Below are 22,749 nucleotides of genomic sequence, written 5' to 3'. Positions count from 1 at the left end.
TCTCTCTATCCTCCCTCTCTCTCTCTCTCTCTCTCTCTACCCTTCTCTTTGTCCTCGCTCCCTCTCTCTCTCTCACTCACTCTTTCTATCCTTCTCTTTTCTCACTCTCTCTATCCTCCCTCTCTCTCTATTTCCTTCTCATTTCTCAACACAATACACTTAACTCATGTTTAGCGTACAAATCCTCGAGTCTACAAACTTAACACTACCTTATTCATCCACACAATATAGAAAATGTCAATTCTTTATTGCTTTGTACGACATGTTGCGCATAAACAACTGTCAATGATATCTTATTGCAAAACCCTAACATGTGTTGCTCTCACCCTTGTTCTCTCTTTTTTTATATGAAAAATAAGATCATGACATAATTATAAACAATTGCTAAACCCAGTCACTTTGATATTCACAAACAAATATGTTTATTGCACTACAATAAAATCTTCATCAAGACACCCTCCACGATGTCCTCTTCGGGATCAATAATTCTTGTGTTACCATAGCACAATCTCTACATCCTACATAAAGCTCTACTATCACTTGCCCTTTTTTACATGACGCTTTAACTATCCCAAAAGTCATATCCACACAAACATCCACCTACAAAGACAACATCTCTCTTAATTCCATAAAAAATGTAACGCCCTTATTTTGGAGCAAAAAAAATGTTTGTTCCACACCTCGCCATGTTGTCCCATGTGGGCGTCTACCCCAGTGCATCATGCTACCAGGATCAAAGATATAATCAAGTGAGAAAGGTTGTGTATGGTTTACTCTAACTATGCTCATGAAGGTAGCACCAAGAGGGTATGTATTTGTACAAGAGTATGATATGATTTTTTGTAGCAAAAAGTGATGTTCACAATGGCAACCTCTATGGTTAGTGTTACTTACCTCTTGTCCAAACAGCTTTCCAATTTGTGTTGTACACCACACATTCACGAGGGTTTCTAAGGAGAAGCCATATTACTCGGCCTTTGCTGTAATGGTTGCCACTTGATACATAGTATAGAGATGACAATAATAGAGCCATTGTCATCAACGATGGTCTTACAAATCTGAAGCAATAAAGGCTCCTCTCCATCTACATGGCATACATAAAAAATCTAAGAATGACATACATGCAACATATACACAATAACACTTAAGGTCTTAATAAAAAATCATCTCATCTCTCACATATACAGAGATTCCATGGTGGGATAATGTCATTGGAGTAGCCATAAACAGAACCTCCTATGGGTAACCTCACGATAATATAATCACACGTTCTTGTATTGGCACCTTTAACATTAAAGGTCATGTCTCCCTCTTTGACCATCTGCAACATGTCAAAGAGATGTACTAGCTCATGTGGACACTCCTGGTTCTGAATTACACGGCCTATCTTCCAAGGATCCCTAACAAATGCCCTCCTCTTTGTAGAATCATGTCCTACCACACCATGTTGAGAAGAGTTACACATTAATTATCATTACATGATATAAAAGTTACACCTTTACAATCTTTGTAGAATCATGTCCTCCCACACCATGTTGAGAAGAGTTACACATTAATTGTCATTACATGATATAAAAGACACACCTTTACAATCTTTGTAGAATCATGTCCTACCACACCATGTTGAGAAGAGTCACACATTAATTGTCATTACATGATATAAAAGACACACCTTTACAATCCTTTCACATGTGGTCACAATTGATTATTACACCTATAGCGCCGAGGCTTCTACAACAGTAGAGGAACTAGCACTTTGATCTTGCTGATCTTCAACGGAGATCCCATCTTGATTTTTATAAGTGATTATATTGCCAAGTACTATGAGCTAGGAACTATTGAAAAGGCCCCTGAGTGAACAGGTGGTGAGCGTTCTGGTTTTGCCAATGATGCCATAGATACTCTGATGAAGGAATGATTAGAAATTAAGATTCAACCAGATATTTTGGAGGATTGTGATCAGTGATACTATGGATTCATTAAATGATTGTTTTAAAGATGACTGAATCTGTGAAAAAAGCAATTTCATATTGGGTGTGTAAGTGGTGTGACTAGTTTTATGTTTGCATGAACATCCAGCTAGGGGGCCAGGGAACTCTTTTCCGTGGTACTCGAGACAAAACCTAACCAAATTCCTAATTGGATCCCATCACTACAGTGGTTGGGCGGTTGGCTAACCCATGGGACTGGATGGGGTTAGGCTGGACTGATGGATCCGTAAATCAAGACTCAATTTCTGTTTAGTTCGATAGATGAAGTAAATCCCGGACAAAAATTGTTCTATGGAAAAAGAATCAACGGTTGTGTCTCTCGATGAGGAAAAAAGCATTGGTCTCTATGATCCAAGTGCAATCTGTCCCTTGATCTGACTATGAAACTTACGAGTTCGGTCAGATCAGTTCAGTTAGTTAAGACTTTTGACTACGTTAGGGAAAAGTTATCCTGGTGGAATCGCCCGTGCTTTCCGGGCGAAAGAAGTTTTTTCGGGTTCGGTTTTGGAAAAACCGATGGATTAGTCTTTTGTCCGGATATCCAAGGGCGAGGCCCCGAGTGTAGGATCCTGCCCCGCGCAAGAAGTGCCACTTCCGCTGCCAGCACCCCAGAATTTGTTGCGCGGTGGGGACACGGATCTTACGATTGGTATCACAGCCATTTGGCTAATGAGGATCAACTGAGAAGCTAAATATGTCAAAAATTTATCAAGAGGCACTAAAAGGTTGTAATTGTGTGATAAAAATTCATACAATTTGATATTCAAACTGAAATTTGTAATTTGGTAATTGGGTCTTCAGATGATGGAAGTACCACAATTGTAGGGAATCGCTGACTTGCTTGAGGCCTAGACATGTATTTATCTTATAGTTCCAAGAACCATGACTATCGGTATATACCGAGGGTATAACTATAGCTCTTTACTGCTGGTAGTATATACGAGTTAATCTAAGACTTGAAATTATAAGCATTAATACTATCTAGATGATGAATTCGAATGTGGTTGATATGATTTTTAAATTCTGGTTGAGAACTGATGAATTGATTTGGATTCTGATTGAAAAATAATGATCCCTGAAAATTGGTTGGAGTGTAATAAGCTGAGCAAAACTGCAATGAGGATGAATGGGACGAGTCCCTGTGATGATGTTCTTAACTGGAATGACGTTAATGACTTCAGCCAATCACTATGAGATTAGTGGATTGTGCTGGCAGATTATTACTGTTAACTTTTGATCAGTGAATCAAGTTAAGGGTTGATAAATTTTTTATTTTTTATTTTTTGAAATCCCCATGGAGGACTGTTCAGATGGAAAAATTTAGTCTGATGGTGTTAAAGATATGAATGAGATATTTTGAATGAATTGTTATTTGATAATGCATTCTATATGAGTATCTTTATCCCATGATTATGTGGGGAGCCGACCTATTTAAAGAACCCCAGAATCAGTTGAATCAAAAATCGGATCGAATCATAAATAAAGAAACTTAACAAGAATTTTCGTATTGATAGGAACATGGATTGAGGTCGTCGTGGTAGAAATGTTAACCCCCAACTCGATGAAGAAGAACTCAACCTGGATGTTCGTAAAACTCTTCATAGTTCGCAGCCTGGACCTTTCAAGGATGAAGGGGAAAACTTGGGCGAGACTATGGAGAAGTGGATCGAATCAATGGAAGAATACTTCGATGTCACCGGTTACAAAATGAGAAGAGCAAAATGGCTCTTGCAAGGCTGAAGATAGTGGAGACAACTAGAGTGGCGTGGAGAAACCACTGCGAGACAAACCATCTCGACCGAAATACCCAAACCTGGACCGATCTCAAGGCTTACCTCAGAAAGAGATTTTGTCCCCCAGGCTTTCTTGAAATTAAGATGAATGAGTTCTTGGAATTAAAACAGGAAACCCGAAAAATTGAAGAGTACCATCAGGCTTTTGCCCTTCTCCTTAAATATTTCCCTTAATTGGATAAAGAGCAGCTGATGGCCAGGTTCATTCGGGGAATGAACGAGCCATTGGATACTTTAGTCAAGAATGCCAAACCTATCTCAATGGCCGAAGCAGTAAGAATGGAGAAGGATTTCGCCAAAGTCTTTGATGTCAAAGTCCCGCCAAAGCCAGCACCATCACCTTTCAAAAGGTTTTTATTCCCAGAAGGTGATTCCAACCTTCCTCCGCCTAAGAGATATCAGGGTCAAATGGGAAGTTCCAGAATGAAAGAAATGTCCTTTTCCCGAAACTCAATCCCCTGGATTTCAACTTCAGAAGTTCCACCCTTGAACAAGAGAGTGAAATGTTATAACTGTCAAGGGTTTGGACATCGCAGCATGGATTGCCCAACTCCTTTTGGATCAAGGTTTTCAAGGCAAGAAAATCAGGGATCAAGATTCCAGACTCCTGCCCCTTCCGTCCAGAGTAATCACGGTTCTATCCGCCAAAATCAGGGAAATCCCAGAGGTAGACCCTCTATCCAACCTGCAGTTTCAACCCAAAGTAATGCAAGACCTCCAACTCAGAATAGGGGAAGTCAAAGAGAGTTGTTCACAAATCGGCTGTCCACTTCCAAGGTAGTAACGCTGGAAGTGATTAAAGAAGAAGAAGAAGATGAAAGAGATCATACTCCACCTGCGAGATGAGGACATCTCGCGTTTTTTAAGTGGGGTAGAATGTAAGATTCCTCCCCAGCCTCTCAAGATGTCCAGTATCTTCCCCTGTAATCAAATCCCTCTTCAGAAATATAAAAGATCTTGTTTCTACCAGTTTTGGCCTAGAGAGAGAAAATGTTCTAGAAAGAGAATATTCAGATTTTAAATATTTTTGGATAAAAAAATACCTTATCTTATTAAAATAAGTTCCCCTGAAATAGAAGTTCAAAAAGATTTTCAGAAGGTGCATTAGAAATTAAGTATAATCTGTTCAAGAGGCATTATCCTGGGGGTGAAGATTTTTTCTTCGAAATTTTAAATTAAGGTTCCTATGGACCAATAAGATTCATCCAAATGTAGGGAAGAGATAAATAGAAGAATAAAAGAAAAATCTCCCAAAAATGAGTAAATACTCACATAAGATGAAGAGTTGACTAAGGACAAGGTTAATAGTTAAAAAAGAGAGATATTTAGGTGAAATGATGCATTTTTGACACCTCAGTATGGGGGAATTCCCCTCATGAAGGAGGCGCCTATTTCACATGCTTGAATGAGTTTTAAACTCCCAAATAATGAGATATTTTCATCTCTCCTCTCTCCTGTTTCAACTAGATCCAAAAGTGAGCAAAACTGACCTAAAAATGGTCAAAAATTGACCAAACTGATCTGGAAAATTCTAGAATCAGTTTGCTTGGTTAGAGGCTCACTTTTTTCTATAAATAGAAGCCCTCCCCTTTGTTGAAAACTTAATAGTGTTTTGCACTATTACCCTGCCTCTCCCAAGTGCCAAAAACACTGAATTCTACTCATAATTCACTAGTTTTTGACCTTCCAGAACGTGGCATTGATGGTGTGGTCCCTCCAGAGTTGCTTCCACCCGAGGTACGTGTGAGATTGCATGGCAAGGGTGCTGAGAGATCCAAACAAAGAGTGACAAAGAAAGAAGAGGACAGTAAGGCAGGGAATTCTTAGGCAGAAGATACACAGATAGTAAGTCTTGTAAAAAAAAAAACTTACATCATTGAAGCCGTGGTTGGGAACTTTCTTGGATCTCAGCACAGCTTATCACCGTGAGATCGATGGTCAAACTGAAAGGGTAAACCAAGTAATCGAAGATATACTTCGGTCATGCTGTGGGCAGGGAACCCAAGAAGTGGCTAAGCTATCTGCACCTAGTCGAGTTCGCCTACAATGCTTCTTATCACCGAAGTATCGGGATGAGCCCTTTTAAAGCTCTGTATGGACAAGATTGCTTAACTCCGATAACTTGGTCCGACCCATTGATTAGGGTCGAGATGTCCAGACAGATGCTTGACGACCCATTGATTAGGGTCGAGATGTCCAGACAGATGCTTGACGACATGGAGCAGCAAATGTAGTCAATTCGTAAAGATATTAAAGCTGTCCCAGGATCGACAGAAGCAGTATGCTAATAAGAAGAGGACAGACAGAAAGTTTGAAGAAGCAGATATGGTCTTCATTAGAGTATGGCCCAAAAGAAGTTCTCTATCTCTTGGGAAGTACAAGAAATTATCCCCCAGATATTGTGGGCCATATCTGATTACAAATAAAGTAGGTGACAGCCTACAAACTTCTTCTACCTCCTCATCTCAAAGTTCATAATGTATTTCATGTAAGCCTTCTAAAGAAATATGTGCCAAGCCCAAATCATGTGCTTGATGATGAAATCCTAACCTCTTCAACCCAAGGGCAGATGGAACTCCAACCTGAAGAAATTCTTGATGTTCGAGAAAAGATTCTCAGAAACAAAATTCTCAGAGAATTATTGGTAAAATGGAAGTTCTATCCTTTTGAAGATGCCACCTGGGAGAATGAAACCGATCTGTTTACGGGATTACCCCCAGTTTGCGAGATGAGGGCATCTCGCGTTTTTTAAGTGGGAGAGAATGTAAGATTCCTCCCCAGCCTCTCAAGATGTCCAGCATCTTCCCCTGTAATCAAATCCCTCTTTAGAAATATAAAAGATCTTGTTTCTACTAGTTTTGGCCTATAATGCCATCATCGAGGCTGTGCCCTTGAACTCTGTTCAACTCTTGAGGAGTTTTGCTTTCCTGCATAAGTAGGGTAGCAATAGGGCCAAAGAATCTATCCTGCATGATCTTCTCTCTTGCTTCAATAATCAAAGGATTTGATACTACAGTAATTGCAAGCAAGGAGGCTTTTCTGCTGAGGGCATCTGCTACCACATTTCTTTGCCTGGGCGGTACTTGATTTCAAAATCAAATTCCTGCAGGGTCTGCATCCACCTTCTTTGGCACATGTTGAGGTCCTTTTGAGTGAAGATCCACTTTAAACTCTGATGGTCTGTCATCAAAGTGAATCTTTTTCCCAGTAGGTAATGTCTCCACAACTTTAAGGCATAGACTACTGAAAGTAATTCCAGGTCGTGGACAGCATAATTCCTCTCATGCGTTCTGAGCTTTCGGGATTCATAGGCCACTGCATGACCTTCCTGCATGAGTGCACCTCCCAGGGCAAAACCACTTGCATCAGTTACTACCTCAAAAGGGTAGAGAGAAATCTGGCAGCTTCAGAACGGGACTGGTTACCAAGGCGGTCTTCAGGTTATCAAAAGCACTCTGACACCTGGCAGACCACTGAAATGGGGTATTCTTTTTGAGAAGGTTAGTCAGGGGGGAAGCTATGAGAGCATACTTTGGTATAAAAATCCTATACCAACCAGTCAATCCCAAGAATCCTCTGACTTCTTTCACTGTCTTTGGTTCAGGCCAATCTATGACTGCTTGGACTTTTGTGGAATCTGAAATTCCATCTTTGGATACCAGAAAGCCCAAGTATTCAACATGGTCGGTAGAGAAAGTGCATTTGCTCTTTTTTGCAAAGAGTTGGTGCTTCCTTAGAATCTCAAGAACTTTTCTGACATGAGTCTCATGGTCAGCTGCATTCCTTGAGTAAATCAGAATGTCATCAAAGAAAACTAGAACAAAATCATCCAAGTATTCTCTGAGGATATCCTACATTAAGCGATTGAATGTAGCTGGGGCATTTGTCAATCCAAACGGCATGACAGTGAATTCATAATGCCCATACCGAGTATTGATGGTGGCTGTCTTCGGGATATCTTGCTCATTAATCCTGATCTGGTAATACCCTGATTTGAGATCTATTTTTGTGAAGATCTGGGCTCCATTTAGCCTATCCAGAAGCTCATCAATTCTTGGGATAGGATACTTATTCTTAACTGTCAGCTGATTCAGACCTCTGTAGTCCACACAGAGTCTAAGCGTTCCATCTTTCTTTTTCTGAAAGAGAACTGGCGCACCCCAAGGTGAAACACTGGGTCTTACAAACCCTTGTTCTAACAGCTGTCTAAGCTGTTCCTTGAGTTCGATGGCTTCAAGAACTGGCATTTTGTACGTGCGCAGGGCTATTGGGGTGGCTGAGCTCCGAGGGTCAATTCAATCACATGATCTACTTCCCGAATTGGAGGCATTTCAATTAGTTCTGCTGGGAATAGATCATCAAATTCACTTGACCATTCTGGTTCTTTAGCCTTAAGCTTTGAGTCTACTGGGTTCGAAACCTAGAAGCTTTTACTAACTGAAGGTCTGGGGATCCGAAAACTCCAGTTCCTTGAACTTTGTTCCCGTGAAGGTCATGGAAGGAAATGGTTCCATTGTGATGACAGTGTATGTCAGCTTGATTTTTGTGGAGCCAATCCATTCCAAGGATCCCGTCAAAAACTCCCAGAGGTAAGACTTTGAACTGACAGTCGGTTACATTACCATCTAGATTGAACTGGACAAGATCTATCTCATGGTTGGTGAGTGAAAATAATCTTCCCACTGGCCAATTCAACTTGCATAGGTTTCCCTGATTTCTGTTCTAAGACTAGCTTACGCAAGCATCCAGGGGAAATGAATGAATGAGAACTGCCTGAATCAATCAAAAGCTTAAAAGGCTTACCCTGATATTCTGCTGGAGTATGGATGACTGAGAACTGATGACTGAGAACTGACGGTTAGGTCCTTGGTTTTCAATTGCAGCAAAGATCTACCCTCTTTCCTCTTCTATTACATCTGAAATTGTGACTGCTCTGGCTGCTGCTGCAGTCTGAGATGGAACTCTTTCTCTTTGGTTGCCCCAGTTCTGGGAAGGAGTTCTGAGGTTACTCTAGACAGAGGTAGATGGCTGAGCTGGAGTTCTTCTGAGGTTTCCCTGGCTTGGGCGAGACGGACCTTGACTGGACTGGTATGAAGGGGTTGGTCTCTGAATTCGGGGTCCTTGACTTCCCTGTCCCCTTGACATGGTAGGAGTCGGGCAGTCTTTCAGTTGGTGACGAAAACCTTGGCATCCAAAACATCGGTTTTCACTTCTGAGCTCATCCCTCTGATTTCTTGAAAGAGGTGGGGCTCCTGAGAAAGTATTCTGGGGGAAGGGTCTTCCTTCACTTTGGAATCTTCCTGCATCCTGATTCTGATTCGGGCCTTGCTACCTCTTGGGGGGTGGAAAGTTTGAAGTACTTCCCTGGGCTTGTAATCTTTTGAAGTTAGAGGGTGAAGGCTTTGGCGGGACCTTTACTATAAAGGCTTTGGCAAAATCTTTTGCCATTCTGACTGCTTCAGCCATGGACACTGGCTTGGCATTTTTGAGGAGTGTGTCCAAGGGTTCGTTCATTCCCCAAATGAACTTGGCCATGAGTTGTTCTTCATCTAGAGGTGGTGAATATTTGAGTAGAAGTGCAAAGGCCTGGTGATATTCCTCGATGGTTTTGCTCTCCTGCTTTAGCGCCAAGAATTCGTTCATTTTGATTTCTAAAAATTTAGGAGGATAAAATCTCTTTCTTAGATAGGTTTTTAGGTCGTTCCAGGACCGAGTATTTCTATCGAGACGGTTGGTGTCATAGTGGTCCCTCCATGCTACCCTAGATGTTTCCACTATTTTCAGCCGGGCAAGAGCCATTTTGCTCCACTCATTGTAGCCTGTGACGTCAAAATATTCTTCCATGTCTTCCACCCATTTCTCCACAGCCTCGCCTAGGTTCTCCCCTTCACCTTTGAAGGGTCTTGGCTGAGTCCTATGAAGAGCCTTGCGAACATTAGGGTCAAGCTCGTCATCTTCAGAGAGAGGGTCTGACTGACGACCACGGTTTCCTCGTCTCATGATTCTGCCAAAAATTTATATATTATTAAATTTTTATTTTGATATCATCCACGAGATCCTAAGACTTAAGAGGTTCGAAAAACAATTTCTTAAACAAGACAATGATCTTATTGGAGATCTATGACATATGTCCGATAATAACATATTTTTTTTTATCAGATCGTCCGTAAACAATCACTTATACAACAGGAAATTTTTCTTCAGAAAACATTTTTATATTTATATAAAAGTTGCAATATGTACATAGAGCAGCTCGGCTCCAAAATTCGGAATCTCCTCGGGAGTCGCATAAGACGACGGTACTGGGCCATAGTCTTGCCCTGTTACATAAGTTCTCTAACTACGAAGGGAGCTATTATTTTCTCCTTAGGGATAAATCGACTAAAGAGTCTATAAATTCGGCATGAAATTCTGAAATTTCGAGGTGTTGAATGATATAGAATGACACCACGCGTCATTTTCAGCTTTATCAGAATCATGGCCAATGAGAGGTTCTGCCTCAGCATTGCACACCGGTGCGTGGATATATTGCCCTGCAAACCACTTATGCTGTTGTCTCTCCGCTGGGTCAGGAAAATATAAATCCTCGAAATGGTGTGCGAGTCTAGCTCGGCTTGTTCGAGTTGAAGCGGAAGAAATGAGATGCTCGAAGGCGAACACAGTCATATCTTGAGACTGGGTGAGGTCGGGAATACCAGATAAATAGGAAACTTCCATCTATAAAAACAATTTCTTTGATTAAAAATTCTTCATTAAAGAAGCTTACAGAATGAAAATACATTATGAAAAATGCTTTTTCTGAGTTTTTATTATCAATTTCTGATAAGAATTTGTTTATCCTTATTAGCTTTCAACTTGGCTTCGATACCAACTCTGAGATCCCTCTGCCCCCTCCGCGCACCGGATTCCCGGTGTAGCTGACAGCGGAAGCAACCCCCTCATGCGCGGGGGTGGGTTTCTCACTCGGGGCCTCGCCCACGAATGTCCGAGCACAAGACTAGGCTGGTGGTCACTCCGAAAATCAAAATCGAGAAAATTTTCCATGCGCGGAAAGCGGGGACGATTCCACCTTTTTGAATTTTCTTAACGAATTTTTCTAACAAGATCAATTCTAAACTTTCACCTGAATAAACCAGATAGAAGGAAACTATCACTGATAAAATTTGATCATCTGAGTAAATTCAACGTTTTTTTCCTAATCAAGATCAGGCACAGCCGTTGATTCACTCAATTGAGAAATTTATCAGGGAATTAACTAACTATTCGAATCCTAACGTAATCCTAAGATTTTTCAGTTTGATTATTAAAACTCCACTGATTCCACCCCATCCGGCCCATGGGTTAGCCACCACCCTACCATTGGAATCGGTGGAACCAAACAAGTACTCACCCACCCATAATTGAAATGCCTTTCTTAACTTTAGCTTTAGAAAACAGATACGCACACACTCCTCTTTAAAACTTTCATATAAAAATAATCCATTGACAAAACAAATATGGTCACAGATTTCATAATTCAAAATTTCCATTCAATCCCTTGTTTCACAAAAATAGTACCACTTTGGACTCTCCGTTGGGACCAACTGGTCAGCAAACGAGATCCAATAACAGATTACAATAATCATTTCGTCACCATACATATATATATCTTCCTCGACATACGCATGGGTGTCCTAAGCACCGCGAGCCCATGCATCGCCTGGTCAGAACCCTCCAGGATCCTCCTTAGGTGTCCTGGCACTTCACTCAGGGACCGCTTCGTCGGCCCTCGCCCATCGTACCGGAAGCGCACCATTTTTCACCATACCCAGGCTGGTCAAGACCTGGGTAGGTTTTTTTCGCGTGAGCTATTCCTCGAACACTCCCCGCCACAACTGTTGCAACCGAACTTCCCTTAGATAAACATATATGCTAAATGCTCCCTCCAGCATTCTGGCGTAAGACAGTCCTTTAAGAAAACAGGGTTTCTATGCAAGTTTTTAGTTTTGATTTTGTTTGAAAACCATGAATAATCTTAAATCCGTATCCCAATACTTCTACATCCAGGTCTAAATTCTAACAGAATTCCTCCAATTCTGTTAATTTGATCCTCAGATCAAAATCAAAAGTCTTAACTTAGTTTCAGATTCGGTGGGGATTTGAGTACATTTTTCCTGAACTGGGTACATCGTCATTGATGAAAATTGACTAAGGAATTAGGTCTTGGTCAATAGTCTGAATCAAAGTTTGGGTTTGGAAAGGTTCCTCCTAAACTATCTTTCTCGAAAGGTACTATTTCAATTTCTCTTTTTCTAAATTTCGTTCGACGAATATTTACTTACAGATTTCTAAAACATGAATTTCTTATGATGAATAAAATAATCATTTATCTCGATCTCCGACTTCGATAGTTTAATTGAACTTTCTCATTACTATCTTAGTGGATATGAAACGGTAGCATTTCTTCTAACAGATTATCTACTTATTCATTTTTCCAATTTTTGCGGGAATTAAATAGAGGGTTTAGAGAACCCTTATTTAAATATAATCATTCTATATGCATCTTTTTATGCATAAAATCTAATTCTGATGAAAGTCACACTTTATCATCATAAAAATCACTTATGATGAAAATCACTCTTTTAATATGAAAGAATTTCTTTTATGCATCCATTTATGCATAAAAATCATTTATGATAAAAATCATACTTTTAATATTAAAAAAATACCTTTTATGCATAAGTTTATGCATAAAAATTGTTTATGATGAAAATCACACTTTTAATATAAAAAAATACCTTTTATGCATAAGTTTATGCATAAAAATTGTTTATGATGAAAATCACACTTTTAATATAAAAACATATCTTTTATGCATATGTTTATGCATAAAAATCATTTATGATGAAAATCACACTTTTGATATAAAAAATATCTTTTATGCATATGTTTATGCATAAAAATCATTTATGATAAAAATCACACTTTTGATATAAAAAAATATCTTTTATGCATATGTTTATGCATAAAAATCATTTATGATGAAAATCACACTTTTGATAAAAAAATATCTTTTATGCATATGTTTATGCATAAAAATCATTTATGATGAAAATCACACTTTTGATATAAAAAAATATCTTTTATGCATGAAAATTATTTATGATAAAAGTAACACTTTTATAATAAAAATTATACTTTTATGCAAAGAAATCAATAATGATAAAAGTAACACTTTAATAATAAAAAATATTCTTTTATGCATACAAATCAATATGATTAAAGTAACTCTTTTGTAATAAAAAAATTATTCTTTTATGCATACTTTTATGCAAAGAAACAATAATGATAAAAGTAACACTTTCATAATAATAAAAAATTTTCAATAAGTATCTTTCATAGAATTTAATTCTATTAAAAATCATTCTTTTATAAAAATTAATCAATATGCATCTTTCTATGCATGAATGAAAATGACACTTTTAGAATACTCTAACGATGGGGATTACTCTTTTTGATTAATAAAAGATAAAATTTATTTCACTAATTTCTAAAAAATTTCGCCATAACCTCCTTTGTATGGCTGACCATTTTTTAATTTTTAACTTACTAAAATTAATTAGAAGTTTACCAAGAGTATTTAAATCATTCTAATGTAAGCAATCAAAGAGAAACATTATGAAAAACTTGATTTTATTCATTAATAATTCATCTAGGATAAGAATGGTTGGATTTACTAAAGAAGAGAGGGGAATGCCTTTTTTCAATGAGGCATAACATCATTTGCAATTTAGAGAAGACAAAAATCATAAAAAACCATAAAAAACCATAAAATGAATGGAAAAGAGAAGAATCTCCAACTTACTAAGGAATTTGAGAGCTTTCCTTTGGCCTGATGGTTTGAGAGTTCTACTCTTGTTTGGGAACAAGAGTGGCCACCAATCTTTTGGAAGAGGGAAGGTCAAAAACTAATGAATTATGAGTAAAATTCACTGTTTTTGGCACTTGGGAGAGGCAGGGTAACAGTGCAAAACACTATTGAGTTTCAACAAAGGGGAAGGCTTCTATTTATAGGAAAAAGTGAGCTTCTAACCAAGCCAACTGATTCTAGAATTTTCCAGATCAGTTTGGTCAATTTTTGACCATTTTTGGGTCAGTTTTGCTCACTTTTTGGATCTAGTTGAAACAGGAGAGAGGAGAGATAAAAATATCTCATTATTTGGGAGTTTAAAACTCATTCAAGCATGTGAAATAGGCGCCTCCTTCATGAGGGGAATTTCCCCATACTGAGGTGTCAAAAATGCATTATTTCACCTAAATATCTCTCTTTTTTAACTATTAACCTTGTCCTTAGTCAACTGTTCATCTTATGTGAGTATTTACTCATTTTTGGGAGATTTTTCTTTTATTCTTCTATTTATCTCCTCCCTACATTTGGATGAATCTTATTGGTCCATAGGAACCTTAATTTAAAATTTCAAAAAAATCTTCACTCCCAGGATAATGCTTCTTTAACAGATTATACTTAATTTCTAATGCACCTTCTGAAAATCTTTTTGAACTTCTATTTCAGGGGAACTTATTTTAATAAGATGAGGTATTTTTCTATCCAAAAATATCTAAAAACTGAATGACCACTCTCTAGAAGATTTTCTCTCTCTAGGCCAAAATTGGTAGAAACAAGATCTTTTATATTTCTAAAGAGGGATTTGAGTACAGGGAAAGATGCTGGACATCTTGAGAGGCTGGGGAGGAATCTTACAACTCAGATGCTATTAGACTATGGTGTGGAAACTCGTCAATGATAGAGGAGGAGAGCTTTGGATCACCACCTAGCCCCTAATTTAAGATCAATCTTAGAAAAGTATTTCGCACCTTTAAGTTGGTCAAACAACCCACTGTCAATGCATGGCATTGGGTATTTGTTCTTAATCATAATTTGATTAAGAGCATGGTAGTCTATGCACATTCGCATAGACCCATCTTTCTTTTTTACCAAAAGAATGGGTGATGCCCATGGTCAAGAGCTCGGTCGTATAAACCCTTTCTTCATATACTCGGCTAATTGCCCTTCCACTTCCTTTACCTCGGAGTGGCTTAACTTGTAAGCAGGTTTGTTTATAGATTTTGACCCTTGTAGCACATCAATGCCATGGTCAAGCTCCCTAGACATTGGAACACCATCTGGGAGATCATTGGGAAACACATCCCTAAACTCTTGAAATAAATCACTCAAAGAAACCGCGTACTTTTGTTTTATTATCTTGGTTTTAGCCTTGGTATTTACGTTTTGTTCACAAGAAGACAAAACATGTTTTGTGGAAAATAGTGGTCTCAACCAAGGCCATTTAAGTTCTCACAACTTAAATTAGTTTCAACCTATGGAAACTTTATCAATCACTTTTATTTCATCTATGGAAATAAATTGATGCAAGATAGTACAAATATATACCTATTATATATCGTGGTCATCGATGGCATGACACAACTCTAGGGACAAAATCATGGGTGCATCTGAAACCTCCTACTCACCCTGTAGCCTCACCACTCTCCCCTCATGCACAAACTCTAGAATATGTCTTGGTAGCTACGACTCAAGATAGGGCCAAGGTTATACAACCACTCCTTGCTTAGATAAATATATGCTCTAGAATAGCCCTACATAGCTAAAGGTACCCCTATGTCCCAAACAGTTTTGTCATGGCCATTAGCCAACGACACTATATACTTATGTTCAGACTTGGTCTTTGGTAACCATAACTTCTTAACTAGCATGCAGTTAAGAAAATTGTGGGTGGCGTCATCATCTATCATAAAGGTGACTCCATGGCCACCTATCCTGCCATACAAACGGACCAAATCATGTGGTCCCCCATTGATGGTGGCTGCCATATCGCTTGGATAACGTAACAAGCATGGGTACTGTCCAGTTACCTCTTTGAAATCTGCAAAACTAAGAGGTAGCCACTAGATAGTATGCAACTGTCGAGAGGATTTACCATCCTTCTTGGCATGCTGGAACTACCTCCAAGCTCCCAGCTTTGGACATACTGCTTTGTTATGTCTAGCCTCGAAACAATTAAAGCATAGATTTTCTTTTCTAGCTTTATTGTACTGCTCCTTCTTTGCAGATATAGATTGGTTTTTCTCTTTAAAACGACGTGGTTTCTTTGACTAATGCCCACTCTAACCTCTATTGCTCACTTTGGCCACCTTGCTCCTTAGAGAGATACAGAGAGAGAGAGAGAGAGAGAGAGAGAGAGAGAGAGAGAGAGAGAGAGAGAGAGATTTGTTGCTACTGTCCACGCATGAGAGAGAAAGTATGGCGACTATTGTCCACGCATGGGAGAGAGAAAGTATGGCGGTTGCTGTCCACACTCTGATACCAATGTTACACTACATTGTGGTAACTCGTAGTAGGGAATGAGGGGTAAGGTTCCCCACTACCAGGTATATATGGTGGCCTGCCTACCCAGGCCCCCTCTCCCCTGAACCTCGGCTTGCTCGGCACCCACGCTCCAGTGAGCAGTCTCGGAGTCTGATCGAGCTCCCCGTAGCCCCGCTATGAGCTACATAATAGATGCCATTACCCATACCAAACGAACCGTGGCAAGAGATATCAATGGACTTCCTTAAACTGGCTTTCCTACTACTGTGAGTCATAATGACAAGATTTGGACTATAATGGATTGCTTTAGTAAACAAGCCTAGTTTATTCTATACAAAAAGACATCGACATTACAACGAGTCACACATTTATTCATCAAGCAAATCTTTGTGCATTATGGTTTACCTCAGGTCATTGTGTCTGATCATGATTTAAAGTTTTGTAATCATTAGACTACACTCTTTGAGAACTTAGGTGCTGAGTTGGACTTCACAAACCAGATTCCATCTAGAGTCAAATAGATAAATAGAAGTTACTAATAGTATAGTTCGGGATATACTTAGAGCTTATGTTGCCTCATCACAACCTAATCTTTGGGGCAAATACATTCACCTTATCCAGTTTGCTTATAATGATACACCTCACTTACTCGTAGTACCATTTGAACTTATCTATGGAAAGGCCTTGCCTATTTCTACCACATGCCTTTCCCATAGAATAGAGGTTGCGCATGAGTTAACTAGAAAGCATATTTCGGCAAGTATGCCAAGAAATACAAAAATCTAAAGCTGTTTACACTAAACGAGAAAACAAGATATGGCTTTTAAAGAAGGTGACTACGTTCTCTTAAGGATTGCAAAGAGATGACTCAAGAGTGTTGAGAAAAACTGAGTGGTGAAATTGGCATTAAGATTCTATGGACCATTTAGGGTCACTAAAACGATTAATGACCTTGTAGATCAATAGATTTGTCATCACACTAGAACATTCACAATTCTTTCCACATTAGCTTATTGAGGCCATTTAGAGGACCAATTCCTTCACATCCTACTCACAGAGCCACCATTAGTTGTTGACCAAGAAGAAGTACTTAAACTTGACACAATCACTGATCACGATCACACTACAACACATGCACATAAAATGTTTACACCAAGTACCTTTTGATTTTCAAGAGCCATCCTGTAGAAGATGCTTAGTGGTTGCCCGAGCAATTCTTTCACACTCGTCCAGACCTCATCCGCTCATATAAGCAAACACACAATTGAGGTTGATTATACGAACTCAAGCAAGAGGATGTTAGCTAGCTAATCCTTCTATGGTAGATTGGAGACACCTAAGATATTATTGTAGCATGCTGGCAGTTGGTATCATGGGTGATGCCATATAAATACCGATAGGCTAGTGTTATTGGTGTATGCATATTTGGTCTATAGCAAATTAGGGATACCTAAGATACCATTGCACCATGATGGCAGTTGGTATAATGGGTGATGCCATATTAAATACTAATGGGCTAGTGTTATTAGTATTGTATTTGATTTTATGTTACATATTAAATATTAGTATCATATTAAATACTAACGAGCCAGTGTTATTAATATTGCATGTGATTATATTAAATATACTGGCAGTCTAGTGTTATTGGTGTATGCATCTTTGGAGCTAGTGTTATTGGTATTATAGGTGATTTATGTTAGATATTAAATATACTGACGGTCTAGTGTTATTAGTGTATGAATATTTGTAGCTAATGTTATTGGTATTACAGGTGATTCCATGTTACATACTGAGCTAGCATTGTTGTTTGTGCCTATTTATGTTGTGACTAACATGGTTGGCATTTATGAGTACTAGGAGATGAGCATTACAACAGAGTCGACTAGGATGTCATATGGATACATAACATGCATATTATCATTTGGGGCATCAAATGGAGCTTCATCATTTACTTGGCCATGAGCTAACCTTTTGTTATTTTATTCATTGCCCATTTTGTATTTTTGGGGTGTGATTCATTTGTGCCCCATGTGAATGCAATTATTTATGGTTGCAACCTGGGAACTGTCGGGCACATAGATACTCAATATACAATGGCACTCCTCATACGTGGAGGCCTTACAACATAGAGCAACCTGTCACCTGCATAGTGACGATGACGAGGGTGGAGCATTGATTTCCAACACTGTCCCTCTTGCTTTGCAAGAATGTTTTCATATGGCTAGGATCAAAAGTATATGTTTATCTCTTTCATATTGGGGTGATGTTTCAACTTCAGTATCATGTACTTCTACCTAGTCTCTTTATTATTCTTTGCTAGCTTTTTGGTCTTGTTTTTGCTTTAGCTACTAGAGAGTGATTTGTTATTCATGAGGAATATTATTAGATTTCTCCCCTCCTGCTCGTTGGAAAGAGTTTCTATCTTATAGAGATGTTTCTCTTTTGTCCGGCTACTCAGTCTTTTTTGACCCTTGTTGTAGCTTTAGCTATAAGGTGCGGCAAGGTGCTCTAGGATGGTGTTTATGATTGGAAACTTTCTCATTATTGTAAAATAATTTAATAAACAACGTTTTAAAGGGTTCTAGTCCAGTGTTAGAAAAAAAATTGTTCGTTACAGTAATTTTCACGAATCAAATTCAGAAAAACCCGGTTGTAATTTTGCCTAGCCTTGAATTTAAAGATTCAAAATTTTGAAGTTTTAGTTATAATACCGATTAATCTATGCATTTTTTCAAAAAAAAAAAAACGGTTGGGCTTGAAGGTCGTCTTTTTTTCACTGGTTAGAAAAAAAAGTTTATTTCTGACACTGCTCTAGTCCCTCGAGTAGAGAATCTCCCCCATTCAAAACAAAACATTCACCTACAAATCTGAGAAATTATTAATATTTTTTTAATTTTTTTGAAAGTTTTTGTTCTATAACCTCCTAAAATTTACAAGTATTTATACCTTAAAATTTTAATTTTGAAGGTGTAATTACACTGTACCCGGGTTTTTTTCGCACAGTGCCGTAGTCACTAGGGTAGAGCCCCCATTCAAATAGTAGGCCACATGCCTCAAAACATGTGGCTACCTCTTGGCCAGATGTCTCTTGCAAGAAGGCTAATTGGTGATTCTAGGTAGGCCCTTATCTAGTCATGTTAGTAGCTTGCCCTAATAGTCACATCAATCTGCCTCGGTTGAGACCTCCAACGGTTGTGCCCCAATTGGGTTCCATCCCAAGTGCACTCGACAGTAGGCAATAGAGACGGGAATTGGGCTCTTGCCTTTTGGCGCACACAGAAACAATAGATCAAGATGGTTGCAAGCCACGCTTCCATAGCCCTGCCCAGGCCAGCTCTTCAAAGCACCGTGTCTTCAACGAGCCTCCGATTTGTCTCCAACAACATCAATAGAGGCCCCCGGAGCTCCGTTTCGCTCCACAGCCAGCGCTTCGTGAGAGTCCGGGCAGGACCAGACGGAGGGGACTTACCGGGAACCGCCCACAAGTCTGCCGCCACTGTCCAGAGCCCGGCCAAAGGCCGCCCTCCTATCCCAGATGCCTCCCTTCAAACAGTCTTTGTTGAGGACACAAGCGTGTCAGTTGAAGGAGTTGCCAAGGTAGACAGAAAGGAATCCTCAGACGATCCTGCTTGGGGGTAATTACTGCTATACCCTTTTTTTTGCATTTATTTATATGTTTTCTAACTCAATCAAGTAAAGTTTGGCTCTGATGCACTTGCGCTTTTGTTTCATCTCTCTGAGATAAGCTATCAGGTCCTCCGCTCATTGCTGGCTGGCTGTGTTTTCATAGTTATTAATACTATTTTAGCTTCATTTCCTAGAATAATTGAGCAGAGATCGGTGAAGAATGATCAGTTCATGTAAATTATGCTTCACATGCCCACACAAGCAATTGTTAAGGATCCCATTTTTGCCACAAAGAGTTATTAAGATAAAATTTGGGAGTTCCTTTAGCTCTTTTGAGAGCTCTCATGTGGGCCTTCATGGTTTTGTGTGTATGTGTGTGTGTGTGTGTGTGTGTGTGTGTATGTTCAAGAGAGTCATTTAAGCCTCTGGCCCCGGGAAAGCACTACATGTTTTCTCTCTCTAGGGGGCTCTGATGGATTCAAGTCTGAATTATTTCAGAAGGATACATACCAATCATGGATAGAAAGTGATGATAATCTAGGTGCCTGTTTACTTGGTATTGCAGTCGCATCGCTTTTCTAGCTGGAGGCGACATCTTTGTTTTACTGGCATTTGCTGCCATAGGACGACTCAGTCATGGAATGTCAGTGGTTGATTGGGATGCAGTGCGCACAGCTGATCCTTTCATAGCAGGTGGGTGATGTTTCTGCTCATTCACATACCGTAGCATGTTCATGGAACTCTGCATATTGAATCTGTAGACATGTGGCTATACAGCTTGTTCATGGAACATCTGTGTATTGAATCTGTAGCCATTCTGCAGGATGGCTTTTAGGAGCATATCTGTTGGGTGGTTATGGACCAGATGGACAAGGTGTGAATGGCTTTGCAAGTGCTGTGTTTGCTACTGTGAAGTCATGGGCGGTGGGCATCCCTGTGAGTGATATCCATCTACTGTACTATGTAATCCTGTGGATTTACATGTGAAATACTGGGAATTCTAGACTTCTGTTTGCATGCAATCTCACAATTTTTTATACAGTCCATTGCGATACCTTTGATATCTTATGGACAGCTATCTGCTGGAGTGTTGCAGCTGGCTCTAGTAATCCGTGGTGTGACGTCGGGTCATGTTCCTGCCCAACCTTTTATTGTGGTTTCTATGGCAAGTACCCTTGTTTTATTGGTTGGATGGAGGGCAACTGTAGCTTTGGTATTTCCCAATGAAAAGAAGAGCAACAGCAAGTTGGCCGGGAACAAAAAAGGCAGTATTTTTGAGCTCTTTCAGGTTAGTCACAACAGCCCTACTTTTGACTTATCACTCTTATTGGTAGTGATTTTACAGTAATATTGTTTAGATTATTACTTGTTATCATTTTATTGTGGTAGTGATAGTACAGTAGTATTGTTTAGATTATTGTTTGTTTTTAATACACAGCTTACTTATTTTGCAGCTTCTCTCATCTCTTGTGAGGAGATGGTAAGAGATACCATGTCAATATAGGCCCTTCGCTTGGTGATCCAAATGTATGCAAAGTGATATTTTTGTGAAAACTGAAGCAAGACAAGCAGTGAATATAACACCACAGTTGTTATTGAGAGGGAAAGCTTATATAAGAAGATAGGAACTTGCAGCTCGACAACAGCCGCTCTATTATCCTGTGTTGAGCTTGGTTAAAAGTCCCAGTGAATTGGATGTATTCTCTTGTATAATTATACAGGGTAGAAATATGAATATGTGAAGTCAGGGCTTCATGCATTCAGCTATTTTGTCCATTGGGAAAAGACATCAATGTCTTATCTCTTGAAAAGGTGGTTGGAAAAGAATATTCTTGGTTGCAAAAGTTTTACTCCTTGCCTTGAATGGAACCAAAGTGGAGCCATAAAATGAAAAGCGGATATGTCACGTTATGGAAAACATTCCTTGGAAAGTCAACATTTGCGGAATCAATATATTTGGTTCACTTTCGTCCTCCTCTCTATGGTTTTGACCTTGTTTTCACTTGGGGAAGAGGTTGGCAGCTAAAGCTACCTTTTAATGTTGTGGATGCATCTTTGTTGGTGGTGGTGCATGGTGTGCACGAGTATTACGTGTGTTTGCTTTCAAGTTAACCTTTACACGAGCGAGTGTTTGCTCTATAAGAAGTGAAGAGGAATCAAAAAAGTTTGCAATATTTTACCAAGTATTGGAAGACTTGGTCATGGCCCATATTTAGTTTAAAGGGTGAGCTAGTCTGTGGAAAGACCTAGACCTTTAAATGCATATTTTTCTCATAGTACATTGAGAGCTTTTGGAGGATTTTGACTTCAGAAGAGTTTTTGTTGGCAGAGTCGCAGGTTTGTATATCTGGTTGAATGGAAAGAAAGAGATTTGCATCAATTTGACATCTTCAGATCTTCTAATCACGCGGTCCTATATAGCTGTTGATGAGCAATTGTTTTTGCAATCAGGCATATCTGAAGAGCCTTGATGTCACGTTATGTATAGGTGTAAGGGATGTGAGGCATGAACTCCTTATCATTAGGCAGAGGAGTGAAGTGACTTAAATGTCATGTATGTATTAACATCTAATCTGGCCAGGATTACTCCTTACATGACTAGTAACTCAACTTTCAAAGCTGGCTAGTTCATTCAACACCTTGGCAAATGGTGGCAGGCTTGGAAGTTGAAGGAATAGAGGGTATGTTAAATTCGTATTGTCGAGAACCATCTCTTCTCGTCCAATGGCCTGTTGCCAATGGAGAGATTAAATGTTAGCATAACTGCCCGCAACAATCACAAGTAGGGACGAAGCGATAATACTAATCTTCCCACAAGAGTGGTTCTAACTTATGTTTTCTTGTGGATGGTGGTATGTATGACTTTTTTCCCTCAATTTACTACACTAAGATTGATGGACTCTACCTCAATATTGCTCCTTCAGGTTCATGTTTGGTCTAGATTTTTCTTTCAAAGATAGACAATAAACTC

General features: G+C 39.1%; 1 protein-coding gene across 1 annotated transcript; it reads left to right on the top strand.

Moving 5' to 3' along the window:
• The first annotated feature begins 19,285 nt into the window (after positions 1–19,285).
• On the top strand, positions 19,286–21,746 carry LOC147634880 (uncharacterized). Its single transcript, XM_086804092.1, has 5 exons — positions 19,286–19,786; positions 20,344–20,471; positions 20,602–20,714; positions 20,875–21,066; positions 21,233–21,746. The coding sequence occupies exons 1-5, from the start codon at positions 19,446–19,448 to the stop codon at positions 21,260–21,262; spliced, it is 804 nt and encodes a 267-aa protein (XP_086660218.1). The 5' UTR covers positions 19,286–19,445; the 3' UTR covers positions 21,263–21,746.
• Positions 21,747–22,749: the final 1,003 nt, after the last annotated feature.

Source organism: Cibotium barometz, chromosome 10 (genome assembly GCF_041138505.1).
Source record: "Cibotium barometz isolate CiBa-2024 chromosome 10, ASM4113850v1, whole genome shotgun sequence".
Classification (NCBI taxonomy): domain Eukaryota; kingdom Viridiplantae; phylum Streptophyta; class Polypodiopsida; order Cyatheales; family Cibotiaceae; genus Cibotium; species Cibotium barometz.
This window is presented reverse-complemented; position numbering and strand designations above follow the sequence as displayed.